The sequence below is a fragment of the Lithobates pipiens genome, unplaced genomic scaffold (genome assembly GCF_037356315.1).
Source record: "Lithobates pipiens isolate NorthernLeopardFrog02 unplaced genomic scaffold, aLitPip1_a1.2 Scaffold_25, whole genome shotgun sequence".
Lineage (NCBI taxonomy): Eukaryota > Metazoa > Chordata > Amphibia > Anura > Ranidae > Lithobates > Lithobates pipiens.
Window position 1 is genome coordinate 56,387,956 of NW_027507787.1, and position 17,454 is coordinate 56,405,409.

General features: G+C 41.2%; 1 protein-coding gene across 2 annotated transcripts in view; it reads right to left on the bottom strand.

The window, feature by feature from the left end:
• Positions 1-9,202: 9,202 nt before the first annotated feature.
• Positions 9,203-17,454, bottom strand: part of LOC143930290 (transmembrane protein 150A-like) — a 236,192-nt gene continuing 227,940 nt past the window's right edge. The window contains exon 6 of one of the 2 annotated variants that reach the window (XM_077454485.1): positions 9,203-14,665. In XM_077454485.1, coding sequence (XP_077310611.1) covers positions 14,421-14,665 — 245 coding nt within the window. In that variant the 3' untranslated portion in view covers positions 9,203-14,420. The remainder of the gene's footprint in view (positions 14,666-17,454) is intronic. The other variant, XM_077454484.1, reaches the window with a different exon arrangement.

Genomic DNA, 17,454 nt, shown 5'->3' on the forward strand with positions numbered 1-17,454 from the left:
CACCACCAACTTCAGCACAGCCAGGGGTAACACATTACAGCAGGCAGTTTTAAAACTTTCCTGCTTGGGGGAAAAACCCCACACCACGCAGGAGTTGTGGAGGGACATGGAAATCTTGTAGCAGCTCTGGGCCTATCCGGTTTGACGTACATCCCTTGCCTGGCGAATGTGCTGAACTTGGTGGTCCAGAGGTTCCTTAAAAATTACCTCCATATGCCAGAGCTGCTGCTGAAAGTGTGGGCCGCCTGTGCGCACTTTTGGCGTTCTCACCCTGCTGCTTCTCACCGGTCAGCGCTGCAGCATAACTTCGGCCTTCCCGCTCACTGCCTCATATGTGATGTGCCCACAAGGTGGAACTCCACCTTGCATATGCTGGCCAGACTGTGCGAGCAGCAGCAGGTGATAGTGGAGAGATGCGCGAGTCACTCTGCGGAACAGCACCACTTCACCACCAATAACTGGGCCTCCATACGAGACCTGTGTGCCTTGTTGGGCTGTTTTGAGTACTCCACCAACATGGCCAGTGGCGATGATGCCATTCTCAGCGTTACTATCCCAGTTCTATGCCTCCTTGATGATGATGGAAGAGGATGTAGCACAGGAGGAGGAGGAGGAGGAGGAGGAGGAAGAGGGATCATTTCCAAGGCTTTCAGGGCAGTCATTCACAAGTGGCGCCAAGGGTGGGTTCCTGCACCAAAACACGCCAGGTACACAATTGTCCAGCAAGGGCACAGTTCTGGAGGATGATGAGGTGGAGGAGGAGGAGTAGAAGGAGGAGGAGGAGTAGATGGAGGAGGAGGAACCATGTTCATAGCAGGGCGGCACCCAGACCAGCTCATGGCCATCACTGGTGCATGGCTGGGGGGATACAGACAATACACCTCCCACAGAGGACAGCTTTTCGTTGCCTCTGGGCAGCCTGGCACACATGAACGATTACATGCTGCAGTGTCTCCGCAAGGACTGCAGAGTTGCCCACATTCTAACTGATTACTGGGTGGCCGCGATGCTGGATCCCCATTACAAGGACAACGTACCGTCCTTAATTTCCTCACTGGAGCGTGATCGTAAGATGCGAGAGTACAAGCGCACGCTGGTAGACGTGCTGCTGGTGGCATTCCCACCTGACAGCGGGGCACAGTGGAAGCACAAGGCAAAGGCAGAGGAGGAGGAAGAGGTCGCCAATGCAGCCGGGGCACTGCCAGCACCTCAGAAGGCAGGGTTAGCATGGCCGAAATGTGGAAAAGCTTTGTCACCACGCCACAAGAACCAGCACCACCAGCTGATATGGAACGTCTTAGCAGGAGGCAGCATTTCACCAACATGGTGGAGCAGTATGTGTGCACACGCCTGCACGTACTGAATGACGGTCTGCCCCCTTCAACTTATGGGTCTCCAAATTGGGCACATGTTCTGAGCTTGCCCTTTACGCCTTGGAGGTGCTGGTCTGCCCTGTAGCCAGTGTATTATCTGAACATGCATTTAGCATAGCAGGGGGCGTTATCACAGACAAGCGCAGCGGCCTGTCTAGAGCCAATGTGGACAAGCTCACGTTCATTAAAATGAACCAGGCATGGATCCCACAGGACTTGTCCGTACCTTATGCAGAACAGGCATGTATACCGGCCTTACCCAGCCATTGTTGTATTTTTGATCTCACTCTTTTGGGGTGTATCCTAATTTAAAAAAATTTTTTAATTAAAAACAAAAAACAGTGTTGGCTACCTCGTCCTCCTCCACTGCCGCTTTCACCAACACCGCCACCTCAACCTCCTACTCCATATTGACCTCACCCTCCTAGGTCAAGATTATTATTTTTTATTTCTTTCATTTCAAGGAATTTTATTTTGTATCACAAATACAATACATTTGAAAGTGACATTCAGAATAACGATTCAGTCAAAACATAGGTAGGTTACAGGCAGCACAACAAGCCTAGGCCCGGGGAGACTCGTAAATTTAGCAATACCAATTATGATTTTAGAATAAGCGTCTGCAACACACACTGCCACCACAGACAGGTCTGCTCAGAGGCCTTACACTGCAACAGTAGCGCTCTTCAAGAGGCAGGTTTGTTTATAGCTTGCATTAAGATCTTTAGAGACAAGGTTAACACTTTTCAACATAAGGGTTTAATATGAAAATGTCACAGATGGAGCAAATAAAATACAGAAAAAAAGAGGTTTCAAAGAGATAACAATATACAGCCATAAAGAAATAAGGTAGAATCAGGGAAGAATACTTGCGATTACTGTCCGAGGGTTGATCAGAGTTCGATCGATGAGCTGGGTAATCGGTTCTCAACTTGGCAGATGTTGATGTGATAAAGTGGGGCATAATATAGGGGGGCATAAATGACTAGGAAGCCACATTAAGGATAGCCTATAGCAAAGGGAGTACCTCAATGGAGACCCATAGGGTGTCTGATCCTTTAGCAGTAGTATAAGCTAACTGGACAATCTGGGCTTGAAAATATGCCTGTAGATTGGGAAGACCAAGCCCACCCATAGGTTTAAGTGAATAATTCGTTCATTTTTTTATCTGAGGCCCCTTGTTACCCCACACGAAGCGCAGGACTTCAGCCTGCAGATGTAGGTCTCCCCTCCTGACTGCCACCAGTAGAGTTCTGAAATAGTAAAGGAGACTAGGTAGGAACGTCATTCTTATTGAGTCAACTCTGCCAAACCATGAGGAGGAACAATCCACCCAGCAACGAAGATCCTCCTTTTTAAATAGTGGGAGGTAAATTTGCCTTTCTAAATAATGTCAGAGGATGTCAACCGGACCCCTAAATATGGGAGTGGTGAGTCCATTGAAAGCTATTTTGTAGAGTCTGTATTATAGCAGGGGGTAGAGAGATATTAAACGCTATTGTTTTTTGGTTATTCAGAGACAGGCCAGAAAATTGTGAGAAATTGTCCAATAGGGACAGTAAATTAGGCAAAGTTACGTGGGGGTTAGTGACGTACATAAAGGACATCAGCAAATAATGCACATTTATGTTCCTGTTGTTCACAATAAATTCCGTAAATTTTAGGGTGGGAATGAATGGCTATAGATAGGGGTTCTATTGCCAATGTGAAAATCAAAGGAGAAGGTGGGCATCTCTGCCTTGTGCCATGCTTAATAGGGAATGATGATGATTTATGACCTCTAATGGAAACTTGGGCTACTGGGGTGCTATATAATGTTTTCAGCAAGGTAATTTTTATTTTTATTTTTTTTTAACAAAATGGACAAGGCTGGTACTTCAATCCTAGAGAATTCTAGGAATTTAAGTGTCTGTTCATGCCAGGCAAAGATTTTCAGGTACAAAAGTATTTTTTTCCCCTGTCCCTCAAGACATGGGCTTCAACAGCCATGCAGTTAAAGACAGGGACTGAGAAGCAGGATGGACCAGGAGGTCATGAGACAAGATCTGGCCTATTTAGAAGAGGCCAGTAATTATTTCCTAGAAGTCTGATTAGCAATGGTCGAAGCTGAATTTGCACTGGAGGAAAGGCATAATAATTGGAACGGGGACCAGGGAATTATCAGCACACCCAATGCAAGTGCAAGAGGGTGTTTAGTCATAGCTACAGAGGTAACGTCTTGTTGTACTTGGAGGCAGATGTACACATATGGTTTTGCTGATTTGATATAGGGAGATAGGGAAAGTGTCCAGATGAAGGGCTCAATCCCCTTGGTCCAGGCAGTGATGGAAGGCAGATTACCTCAGCCAATTGTCCACTCCTTGGATGTAAACAGCCAATGGTTGCTGGTTGTACAGTGTTTTTCAACCCATAAAATCATTAGACTTGCTTCCATTAGGGCTGCCTGACACTTGGTACAATTGATGGATGATATAAGCCACATATTTGTCTGATTGTACCACGATTGGGTGATCTTGAAGAAGTGATACATAGCAAGTTTTATTGCCCTGAGCTCAAGGATATTGAGGGCTTCCTTTGATTAACACATTTCTGGAACTGTAAGGGATTGGAACACTCCTCCCAGCTTGTGAGGCTGCCACTTGGCCAACAAATTCAAAGCCTTGAATTGAATTAAGCAAAGAGCATGGCCTAGAATGAGGCTACCATGAGGGATTTTTTTTTTTTCTGGAAGAAAGACCTGTGCTGGCTGGCCATGTCCCGCATGAATCCTAAGTATTTTAGGTGAAGAGAAGGTTGGAGAGCAGACTTTTGAAAGTTGGTTATACAAATTAAGGCCTAAAACATAAATAGTTCTTTGAAAGTTTGCAGCTTGTTGAAGGGGAGAGAAGTCCACCAGAAGGTGGTCATCTATGTATCCAGTTACCTAACTGCCCATAGTTCTTAAAAAGACTACAAGAGAAAAGCCAAAAAGACAGTGCAACAAATTGGAGTTGGGTAAATGGGTATATACAGATAAGCATATTGGATTTCTACTGATGCCAAGTATTCCCCCTAAGGGTCCATATTCCATGCAAGACCTTGGAATGTGAAGGTAAGTGTTTAGGGATTTTAGGTCCAGGATAGGACAATTACCCCTGCTGGGTTTTGGTACTTAACAGGTTTGAATAGAATCGGTTGAGCCAGTGCTCCATAGGGATTGTAATCATCATTCTCTGGGAGAGGAGATGGTTTAAAGCAGTCTGCAGATCCTTAGAGAAGAGCGAGAAGAAATTGACGAAGGGGCAGAAATGTAAAATCTAGTTTGTACCCTTTTGAATCCACTGATAGAACCCACAGAAAGGCAAACAAGGGTTCCCCCACTCTTAAGAATGAGAGCACTTCATGGTCAAGAGGGTTTTGGAGTGAACTTGGTTGTGTTCCACATCTTGAACCAAAAAGAACTGAGTTTTGGCTTTGAAGATAAAGCCTGAGAGGAGCGATGAAGCACTCTGCTTTTTGAGGAGGCAGAAGTCCCAGAGAAAGGTTTAGGAACATTCCCTTGTGGAAGAAGTACTTTTCCTCCTGTGAAATCTTATGAATTTGTCAAGCCCCTCACCAAAAATAGATTTACTCCTTTAAAAAGGCATGTGTGAGGCAACATTTGCAGGCAGCTTCAGCTGTCAAGGCTTTTAGCTGTACGATTCTGCATGTATGTATAGACATGACCCATTCTTGAGATCTGTGTCATGACTTGTTCACAAAATAGTAAGGCAGAGGGTAGTGTCTGCAGTGCTCCACCAGGATTTGATCCCAGAAGACAGGATCTTGCTGGTTAATTGCATTAGTGCAACTGGCAGTGGTCTGGAAAATAGAAATTGCAGCAATAGCCTGTTGCAGAGCTGGGCCAGAGAGGTTAAAGTCTTTAAAAATCTAAAAATTATCTGTCAGCAGAACCTTTAAAATGAAGGGGCATCTTCTATAGGCACTGTAGGATGTTTAAGATGGAGACAGTGGGGTTTATCACTGGAACAGTCTGCTTTTTATTTATTTTTAAGTGAACTTTGTTTCCACTGGACAAAGTTTAGCAATGATTCTCGGTGGGGTGAAAATCTTTTTAGGATCAACCCAGACACCATTCTATTTGGTTCTTTAATGGGGATCATCATTATAGACTTGGCAGGTCTTTGTACTCAAAGGGGCATGGTAAGATGGAGCAGATTCACATCAAGACAAAAGTATGGAAGGCTGGGGGAGAATAGTTTTATTTGTCCTCCTCTAACCCTGCCTCAGGGTCCTCTTCACTTCCCTTCTTCTATGAGATTGTGGGGATAAAAAAGGAGCTTGGCACTTGTGTTCTAGACCAGGATGGTTGTATTAAGGCTGTTCGTAAAGGTGAAAGTTTGCCTACGTATTTGTGTGCAATTTCACTCAAAATAAAACCCCACATGCACTGCTTCAACACCTGATAGAGTGGAATTTAGCAGCATTTTAAACTTAAATGTTAATTTGTTGAAGCCAGCTGAATTTTCAGATACTGCACTTTACTAGAGAACATTTTCAGACACCAGTCCCTCCCCAAGTTACATTTTTATTAATCATTTAATCATCTTGAAATAAACATGGGTTTACACTCTTACTTCTGGCATTTACAGGCAATATTCCCAACTGAAAGAAAGGGCTCCATCTAACTTTTTGAATATGGATAGGAAAATATTTAGCCAATATGCTTGCTTCCAGAATGAATAGCTTCTGAAATACAGCCCAATTAAAGAAAAATTACAGGCATGGTATATTTTTGCATAGTTAAGTTGGTTCAGCTTGGTCGTGTCTACTTTAATGTTTTTCCAGCTTCCAGGGGCACCAGTCAGGTATTTTATACTATATACATAGTTAAATTGGTCCTAGGTGGATCAGTGCAACTATGTTAAAATATACCATGCCTGGAATTCATCTAGAAGTTCTGCCTCAAGTAGAATAGTAGTAAATAGGAAGATTGAGTTTACTTTAAAGCACATGTTAAAAGGTAAAATTAAAAAAATATATAGGATTTGATATGAATACATGCGCATTCCCTCATGTTTATCCCTGGAAAAGACAGACAAATAAATGGTTGATGTGCCATCCGTATGCTCCTACCTGCTTCTTTTACATGCATGTGGTGTCAGACTTGCCTACTTAATTTCTGATGGATTACAAACAACATTGATCTCTCCTTATATCCTCTATAACTCCCCTTGAGCACAGGCAGACAGCACAGGATTTATCAACTTGCAAAATCTACTTTTTTTCCCCACTATCAGATAACAATACACTTACAACAGACCAACAAAGAGCAAATTAAAAGTTGTTAGTGTTTACGTGCACAAAGTTTATAACCTATAAATTTGTAGAAACTGGGAGGAAATCAAAGAATACCACAAAGTACCCCTTGATGAAAATCTTGTTACATTCAAATACTCCACTGGGTTTTCTACCCAACACACAGAGCAGACCTAGCCAAAGGATTTAAAAGTATGAACATAAGTTGCTATAATCCTCATATTTAAAACCTCTCTGGTATTTACTTGCACATCAATGCTTTACCAACCTACTCTGCACACATGTACAATAAGGGAAAAGTATCTGATCCCCTGCTGATTTTGTACGTTTGCTTACTGACAAAGAAATGATCGGTCTATAATTGTAGTGGTAGGTATATTTTTACAGACAGAACAAGAGAAAATCCATAAAAAAACGCATTTCAAAAAAGTTATAAATTTGCATTTTAATGATGAATGAAATGCCTATTTGACCCCTTCGCAAAACATGATTTAGTACTTGGTGGCAAAACCGTTGTTTGCAATCACAGAGGTCAGACATTTCTTGTAGTTGGCCATCAGGTGTGCACACATCTCAGGAGGAATTTTGTCACACTGCTCTTTGCAGATCCTCTCCAAATCATTAAGGTTTCAAGGCTGACATTTGGCAACTCAAAACCTTCAGCCCCCTCCACATTTTCTATGGGATTAAGGTCTGGAGACACCCTTGGACCGTGTGTTTTGGGTCATTGTCATGCTGGAATACCCATCCATGACCCATTTTCAATGCCTTGGCTGAGGGAAGAAGGTTCTCACCCAAGATTTGATGGTACATGGTCCTTTGATGTGGTGAAGTTGTCCTGTCCCCCTTAGCAGAAAAACACTCCCAAACATGGTTTCCACCTCCATGTTTGATGGTGGGGATGGTGTTCTTGGGGTCATAGGCAGCATTCCTTCTCCTCCAAAATACAGCGAGTTGAGTTGATGCCAAAAGAACTAAATTTTGTTCTCATCTGACCACAACACTTTGACCCAGTTCTCTGAATCATTCAGATGTTCATTTGAAAGCTTCAGACAGGCCTGTGCATGTGCTTTCTTGAGCAGGAGGACCTTGTGTGTTACCAATTGTTTTCTTGGAGACTATGGTCCCAGCTGCCTTGAGATCATTGACAAGATTCCCCCATGTAGTTCTGGACTGATTCCTCGTTCTCATGATCATTGAAACTCCATGAGGTGAAATGTTGCATGGAGGCCAAGACTGAGGGAGACTTGACAGTTCATTTGCTTCTCTTCCATTCCATTGAACCAACTGTTGTCACCCTCTCACCAAGCTGCTTGGTGATGGTCTTTTAGCCCACTCAAGCCTTGTGCAGGTCTACAATCTTGTCCCTGAAATCTTTGCACAGCACTTTGGTCTTGGGCATGGTGGAGAGATTGGAATCTGATTGTTCGTGGACAGGTGTCTTATATAGGCAACAAGCTGAGTTTACAAGCACACCCTTTAAGAGTGCTCCTAATCTCAGCGCTTTACCTGTATAGAAGACATCTGGGAGCCAGAAATATTGCTCATTGATGGGGGATTTTACTTGTTAAAATGGAAATTTATAACTTTTTTGGAATGCATTTTTTTTATTTATTTTTTATATTTTTGTTGCTCTTCTGTCTCTCGCTGTTAAAAACAACCTACCATTCAAATTGTAGACTAATATCTTTGACAGTAGGCAAACATACAAAATCAGCAAGGGGTCAAATACTTTTTTTCCTTCACTGTATGAAATCAAATGGGGAAAATTTTGCTTCCTTCAAAGCTTTAGATAACTGCCAACACATCTGGACCCTTTGCAAATGATCGCGTCAAAAAAACAATTTATTCATAAGGAACTCGCAGGAAATCACTTTTGCTTTTTTAAATGTTTAACTTTATACAAATTTGAGGTACATATGATATGGCCATTATTTCTTAAATCTCATTTGCCTACCCTACCTCTGACTACATACCATGTTCCCTGAGGATTCAGACTCTGGCATCGTCTTCCAATTTATCTCCCTTTGTTTCCACATATTGCTCTTTCCTAGTCCTATTACTGTTTTCTCCACCTTTTTGTTTTAGTTTCCCATTTCTCTTTTCCTTAGAGCGTATGTAAACATTTAACAATAGACTTCCTATTTAAAAAGCAAAAACAGTCTAAAGGGTGAAAACGAATTTCACCACCTCCACCTCTCCTCATAGCATTTAAAACTTTACTGTTGATTGTAATATGTATATACAGTATTTGATATTTTCTTGCTTCCAAGATAGCCAATTTAATCAAAAAGGACTTAAACCACCGGACTTAATTCACAGCTGAAAATAAAGGAAGGTGATGTACCCCACATCGTAGTGTGTTGCTTACATTACTGTTCGTGCTGAAGCTACTACTCACTGCTACTACTAGAAACTGCTACTAAGGAACGAGCTTGGTTATTCAGTGATGTACAGGACTGTCTCAGGCCCCTAAAATAAATCTTTATAGACACAATCAAGAGGGCTTCCTCACAAGCAAGACACAAAGAGAAGGTTCCTTAACTTTATTAGAGGGTGCAGGGACCAATTCAATAGACATGTACCAAAAATGCAGTTTTAAAGAGTGGGAACCCTGAGGTGTTTCAATTGTGTAGAGGTTTACTAAAGAACAATTTATAAAGGGGGTGGGGAGAAAAAAAAAATAAAAAAAAATCACACCGGTGTTTGAGTGCTTTTGATTTATTATAATACTTTGGATTTAGCAATATGAACATAGATGTTGTCAATAATACTGTGCTGGTTTTGTGGTCTTGCTGAGCCACAAAAATATGGGATTTGTGTTGATGCCTGAAGCCAGTAGCAAACTATTATATGCTCATTATTGCTCCAGAAAAGCCAATGCATTATGACTTGTCCTCTGTAGCAGAATGCATTTACTGCCAGAAAATCAGGTAAAGTTCTGTGCTCCATTTATAACCAAAGCATCTCTTCGGTCCTGTAAAAGTGGCAATAGGATGAAAAATGTGCAACAGCAAACAATCAATTATTTGGATACAAACATTTCTTTGGTCAATCTAATAAGGCGTTACATTTGGTTGACTTACAAACAGAAAAGATGCCTGTACAAGCATAACCAGAATTTTGAACCATAGAACCTAGTTGATCCTATCTGGTTAGTATTTTGTGTAAAGATTTAAGAGCATTTTTTAAACCAATAACTTATGTAAAAGTAAACAATCTGACCTGAATTTTAAAGTCACAAGGCCACATTGTGCGCTTGAAAAAAAAAAAAAAAAAAAAATGGACAAACATTTTGGAAAAGTGCACAATTTTCTTCAAGAAATACTGAAGGCATAAAACGTTTAATACCAATGAAAAAAGTCCCTCTGACTTACTATGTATATAACTTTCTTGTTGGCTTGAAGAGGAACTCCAGGAAAACAGCTGCAATGCACAGTTTAATACATATATGTCAACTGTCTTGCCTGCCATATTTGTAATAGCATTCATTTGCTCTTGTGATTTAGGCAATCCCGGTCAGACAGCTTGTGCTTTGTCTATTTAACACAAAGCAACTGGTTAGCTTGAAAGTCACCCTCTCCAGTAGACATAAGGTACTTACCTTTCCTTCACTCCCAATGCTATTATTTAGCTGCTGGGAGCAAAAGAAAATAACCAGTACTTTTAGGTAAGCTGGAGCAGGTGACCCACTCTTCCTCTCATAGGACAGTGCTGATGCTTGGCCCAACAATGTCAGATGAGCACAGGAGAGGTCACCCATGTGTGAAGTATGGCATACAGAGGGTGTCCTTTCTTAACGTTGTCAGTTGTGGGTGGTAGCAAAGTGAACATGTTGCTTTACACTGCATGGGCAGACCACATATCTACCTTAAACAAAGCTTAGCCACCAGCCTCTAAGAAATGAAAGAGCAGAAGCACAGCTATGAGGTCATCACTCCTGTGAACATGTTTAGGAAGGGAAACTGACAGCACCATGCAAAAATATAGAACCTTGATTGGCTAAGAATTGAAACCCTCCCTTTGTTTACATGCCAGTCAAAGGCTATACATAGGCTAATAACACAATTTCAGGCAACAGTTTAAAAAAAAAAAATAATAAAAAAAAAAGAAAAACCATTAATGGATACATAATGGGATTGGGTGGTGTTAGGACAGATGCTTGGTGTTTAGCTTCAAGCTAAATCTCAGACACACAAACTTCTCAGATAAAGAGGAACTGCAGTCTGCTCACATAATTTGTAATAACACCTTGCCATTCTGAAGCTTCCCTCCAACCACTTTGCATATTTTATATATATTGAGATTCTGTATGTGCCAAATAGGCTTCAGAAATCTCCCTCCACTAAGTCTGGCTGTAGCCATTTTAACTGGGCAGGTGAACCTTCTGCCTATTCACTTCCTGGATTTAGAGACCCGCAGGAGGCACACATGCAGCTCTGCAGCTTTCATTGGCCCTCTGACTCATCCCCCTTCCTTCCTGACAAACTTTCAAGAGAGCTGTGCATGCTGTCATTACCAGACAAGAAACAGGAAGTGGGCTGTAGAAGGTATTTACTGGCAGAGAAAAAATGTTTTACTAGCCAAAGTTAAAACATTGGCAGAAGATTTAATAGATGGAAAATTGGAAAAAATAACCGAAGGTCCGCTTTAACTACATTCCTCAATAGCCACAAAATCACTGTGTGCAGAAAATATTCACAAAATCATGGTGTGCAGCAAATCTCACTGCAAACTCAGTTAGTACCTTGGGAAAAAAAATAGTAGTGACATCATCACTGTGCTGACATAGCCTGTGCAGAGTGTAGAGATGTGGAAAGGAAGCAGCAGGCACACCCTCCACAGTTTTGCCTGCAGAAAACTTCAGGAGAGGGCAAATACAAGACCAATCACCCTACATAAGGAGAGAGTGGCAGGCTGGTATTTTTACAGGAAGCTCCTGCACAGAGAAAAAGTTTCATGCTGGATCACTGCACAAAGGACACAGATTCACATTTGAATACACATGCCTCCTGTATTTAAGACTAAATTAGCTTAGCCTGAAATTCAGCATTCCACCATTCCCAAAATAAAATCTAAGGCTGGCCATACAAGTGTCATTTTTTTTGTTGTTGTTCCAGCAGCGGGTTGAACCTAAAAAAAAAAAAAAAAAAAGAAAAAAACTGACCCGATTCCTCATCCATACGTTCAAGGTGGATGAAGGAATCCTCTTCACTGTGTCTTTGTATTCGGATAGTGGGGAAACTCCCCTGACTTCAGAATACACAGATGGAGCATCAAGATACTGACAAGGCAGTTGAGCAGAAATTGATATGCAAATTGACTTCTAAATATGTCCGGTCTCTGCTAAACTGGTCAATTTCGATCCACGTATGGCCAGCTTAAAATGTGTAATTAATAGCTGTGTTTACATTACAATGCATCTCACGGTAGGATAACGTAAAAAATTAGGAACATTTGGGGGAAAAAAATTTAGACACGTGTCAGCATTAACTGTCAAAGTGTTTGTGCATAATTGTTCATGTATTGTAGAGATTAATGGTCCTGTGTTCCAAAGCAGGTTCAATTTATCAGATACCAGGTCAGTTGTGAATGAGAAGGTGCCCTAAGAGGTGGAGCAGAACCAAACTACAATACAAAGCTTCCCGCTGTGTACGTATTAACCCAAATATGCAGTTTTGCATATCAGTATATATGCTAAGACACATTTACAACACTGTAAGCAGGTTGGTTTTGCTACATAAAAAATGCCTATTTATTGAAATGGGTTGGATTTGTTTCCACTTTTGCAAAACTGGCTTTGATTAATAACTTGGTGCAAAGTGCAATGATCAGTAAATAAGATCAAACTCTAAATTCCATTAGAGTCCAACTCCAGGCCACACAATTTATTTTGCTTTTTGGATAGACTAAGTAATGGGTTAGAATCTAGTTGAGTTTTTTTTTTTTTAAATGCCCCATTTTCCTTAATTCCTGCAAGAGCAAGAATCTTTTCCAGAGCAGACAAGCAGAGCAGAGGGAGGAAAGGTATCTTGATCATGATTTAACTACTGTTTAAGTGTCTCTGGAAGAGAAATCATATGTGGACACGAGAATTTTCAAATACTGACTAAAAATCTCACTGCGTACACAGGCAGCACGTAAAACCTGACATAACCCTTCCAAACCCTATCCATGACAAAATAATCAGCTGAAAAATGAATAATTGAAGCACAATGCCTCAGGCATTAAATGAGCTTAAACCAAGAATTCGTATCTGTCCATACATGTACCGTGTCGATACAAAAGGATGGCAGTGCATTTATGAAGTAATTGCTGCAGTACTCACATGGCTGTCACAAAAACAGCATAATCTGGTACCTGGATGAAGCTAAATGATGAATGTTATTAGATTGAATGGGTAATAAGGCATTTTGTTTTGATGTACAGGAACTATAACTGAGTGCGATTCTCAAAAGTGAATTTAACAGTACTGATGGGATGCATAGATAAGAGTAAAAGGGAGGACTTTAGAGTACTTTTCTTGCTGAAAATGTTGCTGCAGGATCTTTCAGTGCTGGTCTATGTACCTGCCCATTATATTTCTTTTAAAGGGAACGATCGTGTTTAGATGGAATGAGCCCCACTGCTTCAGCAGACTTATAATAGCTTCGGGTTAACATTAGTTAGAAAAAAAAAAAGGAACTGTACTTACAGAGTACAGCTCCTCTTTTCTGTAATATTGGTTCTAAAATGTGCTAAATAGATTTCCAGCAAGAAAAGTCGCTTCAGAAAAGTCTCCTTAAGGCAAAATGTGCTACACTGCTCCCTCCAAAGACAAAGCGGAGCTCCACTCAAAAGGGGAAGCTTCGCTTGTTCACATCCTCCATTGCCACATTTGGCACTTTTTTGGGGGGGTGCTGGTACCTGGTTTTGACAAGTACCCCCTTCCACTTCTGGGTAAGATCGTGGTGACAATCTCCAGATTTCCAAGTATTCCTGGCCCCTCCTTCCCCCCACTGCCTTCTGGGACACACACAGGTCCCAGAAGACGGCAGGACTATTCAGAAGGAGCAGCGCGACTCAAGAATGCACAGTAGGAAACCTACAATGAAGCCTTAAGGCTTCACTGCTGGTTTCCCATTAGTGAAGATGCTGGCACCTGCACCTGAAGCCGATTGGTGAATCGGTTCAGGATGCCAACATCGCTGGATCCCAGGACAGGTAAGTGTCCTTATACCAAAAGTCAGCAGCTATTTGTAGCTGCTGACTTAATTTTTTTTGCCCAGACTGGAGCTCCTCTAACATTCCCTGTTACCATTTATAAGGCCCCGTAGGTGATATTCTTGGAAAAGCAAACTATAATTGCCAATATCAAGCTCTAGTTTTTCTTTACCAATGCACCACTTATGTAATAGTTTTCATATACAGTAGTAGGCATATTGTGTATCTGACACTCAGATATTCTGCGTGGTGAACTGACTATAGAAATTAGCTATATAAAAATATACAATTTTATGGCTAATTCATTAATGCCCTGTACATATAATGTAACTTAGACTTTTTCACCAAAATCATAACAGTCAACATAAAACAATCAACTTTTTCTTTCTAGTTAATCTTTAAAAAAAAAAAAAAAAATTTTTGGTCACGTGATCCGCCCTCTATGATATTGAGCCTCCATTGCACAGTGAAGTGTTCTGATGTTGATCAGGATCATATGGCGGCTCAGGGATTGCATGTGATGTCCGTGTTAACACTCTGGTACAGTCATATCATAGCCAAATTCTCAGAAGTGCTGTGAGCATGAGGCGTGGCTGGAGTGCTGGTTCCTGACTTATAACTCTTTGGGGCCCGGCTTGCCTTGAGGAGCACCAGGAATGTATCTGTGGTGATTGCCCCAAATTCAAAGGCAAAAGTTCCATAGTAGACAAGAACATTTATTATAAAAGTCCATTCAAAGAGAGCAGCCAAGTGTTGCAGCACAAACCCTTCCTGGATGAAGAAGACACCACCTGAAAGGTAGAAGTTAAGGAAACATCTGGGAGGATTGTCCTAATCAATATAAATGATAACAAAAATACAGAGCTGAAACTGTAGAGATAGATGATCAACCACAAAAGAAAATTAAATGTAGGAATAAAAAATTATTTGAAAAGGTACAGCATTGACTTGTAAATGGGATATTGCAAGAAGAATTCCTGACTACACAAGTAATCACGTGTTCTGAGGGAAATGCAGCAGGTGAGAAGTTTTGAAAGCAATGAAAAACAAAGCTTTGCAATTGTAGCAAGTACATAAAAATTAGATTTACAAATCCATTATAAATCATTTCAGTATATTTACGGTTTACAAGCCTAAAGCATTGCCATACAATAAACCATGGATGGGCATTAACAATGAAAGACAGAATTGTCTGGCTGCTATGCACAGCTGCTTCAAATTCTGTCTGCTCCAGTCTTTATAAATTCTCACTGTTTCATTTGGGAATGAACTGCTCTATACATGTAAAATGTCTGAAATTACAGTTTTTCTTTAACCAAATTATGAAAGTTTTAAACCATGTTCTTTTTGAATGTATAACAGTTGGTTTAATTGTCCACACCACAGCTCTATTAGCTGGCTTGTACAGCATTCTGGTTTACATTATATGCATCACAACTTGTCTGTCCAAAAGCACAGAAGTACAGTAAATTAAAAACATGTGCTGTGAGATGTGGCAAATGCAGATGTGTGATCTACTCGATAAGGCGGCAAATGTTATTTCTAGTTTTTTTTTCACTAGGGATCGGCAATATAGTTTTTTGGTGCCGATATTTTGTCTGATATTTTGTACATTTAGAAAAAAAATTTTACACTGTCATTTTAACCACTTACAGACCGGACCATTTTGCTGGTCAAAGACCAGACCACTTTTTGCGATTCGGCACTGCGTCGCTTTACCTGACAATTGCCAGTCGTGCGCACGTGTGCCATGGCTCCCAAACAAAATTGATGTCCTTTTTTCCCCACAAATAGAGCTTTCCTTTGGTGGTATTTGATCACCCCTGCGGTTTTTATTTTTTGCGCTATAAACAAAAATAGAGCGACAATTTTGAAAAAAAAGGCATTTTTTACTTTTTGTTATAATATCCCCCAAAAATATATATTAAAAAAAAAAAAATTCCCTCAGTTTAGGCTGATACATATTCTTCTACTTATTTTTGGTAAAAAAAAAAAAAAAAAAAAAAATCGCAATAAGCGATTAATTGGTTTGCACAAAAGTTATAGCGTTTACAAAACGGGGATAGTTTTATGGCATTTTTATTCTTTCTTTTTTTTTACTAGTAATGGCGGCGATCAGTGATTTTTATTGTGACTGCGACATTGCGGCGGACACATTGGACATTTTGACACATTTTTGGAACCATTGTCATTTATACAGTAATCACTGCTATATAAATTCAGTGATTCCTGTGTAAATGACACTGGCAGTGAAGGGGTTAACCAGTAGGAGCCAGTGTAGGGGTTAAGTGTTCCTAGGGGTGTGTTACTAACTGTGGGGGGGCTGGGCTTTTAGCGAACACCGATCTCTGCTCCAATCACATGGAGCAGAGATCAGCGTCACTAGTTGCTAGGCAGAATGGGGAAATGCTGTTTACACGGCATTTCCTCCATTCAGCCGTCCCGTGAGACGATCGCGGGTATGCCCGTGGCGATAGAGTCTGCGGGACCCGCGACCGGACTCACGGAGGTCCTGACCGGCACGTGAGCAGGGCGGCATTGAAAATTGGACGTACCTGTACGCCAATATGCCTGCCCGTGCCATTCTGCCGACATACATCGGCGTGCGCCGGTCGGGAACCGGTTAAATTTTTATGTTTTTAATCACTGTTATTGCGTCAAAAGAAATTTAAACATCCCTTGTGACAGTAATAGGCACTGACAGGTACTTTTTATGGAGAGATTGGGTGTCTATAATACCCCAAACCCCTTCTTTGCACTTCAAAGTATTCAAAACGCGAAGATCTGCGTTTTTGAACACAATTTTTTTTTAAACTGGCGCCTTTAAAATGCCAGTGATCCAGGAAGTGGTGTCATGACATTGCTTCTGGATTACTATATTTGAAACCCGAACACAGTATTGACTTTGTTTGGGTCTTTGGCCAGCAGACAGACATGCTGGCTGGTTGCTTGGGTCTCCTAGTGGGACGGGAGAGCCCGGACAAGTGGCGGAAGGCAGTGGGAGGGGCGTCCGCTCCCACTGCTTTTAATAACAGCCAAGCGGCTGCTGAGCCATGCAGCTGCATGCATCACCCCAGTAAAACTGCTTGAAGCAATATCGGTAATATCAGTCTAGTTTGAGACAGATACCAATTTTTCACAAAATGCCTATATCGTCCGCCAATAATGTGCATTCCCGAAAAACCAATTGATCCCTAGTTTTTACAATTATAAAAATGTAGAAAATCTTTAGGTTAGGGGCTTTCTAAATAACGTCTGGCTCACACTAGCCTGCATAGTAAATTGCTGTGTTTACACTTTATTTATCCACACATAAGCATGGTGCGTTGTACTGTAGAGTGGTGAAATGAAGTACGCTGTGAAGGAATGTTGCATGTTTATTTCGCTACATTGCACATTAGACCACAAGAGCATTGTGGCACCAACATGGCACAGAGAAAACAACTCTATGTGTCCTCATGGTGACAGGCGTTTACCCTGCTCGGGGAAAAGCCAGTCAATGTGAAGATTCCTATTTATACTGATAATTTACTGCCCAATCTCATTTATACTGCACCGGTTGTTAATGTCTTTTGCCATT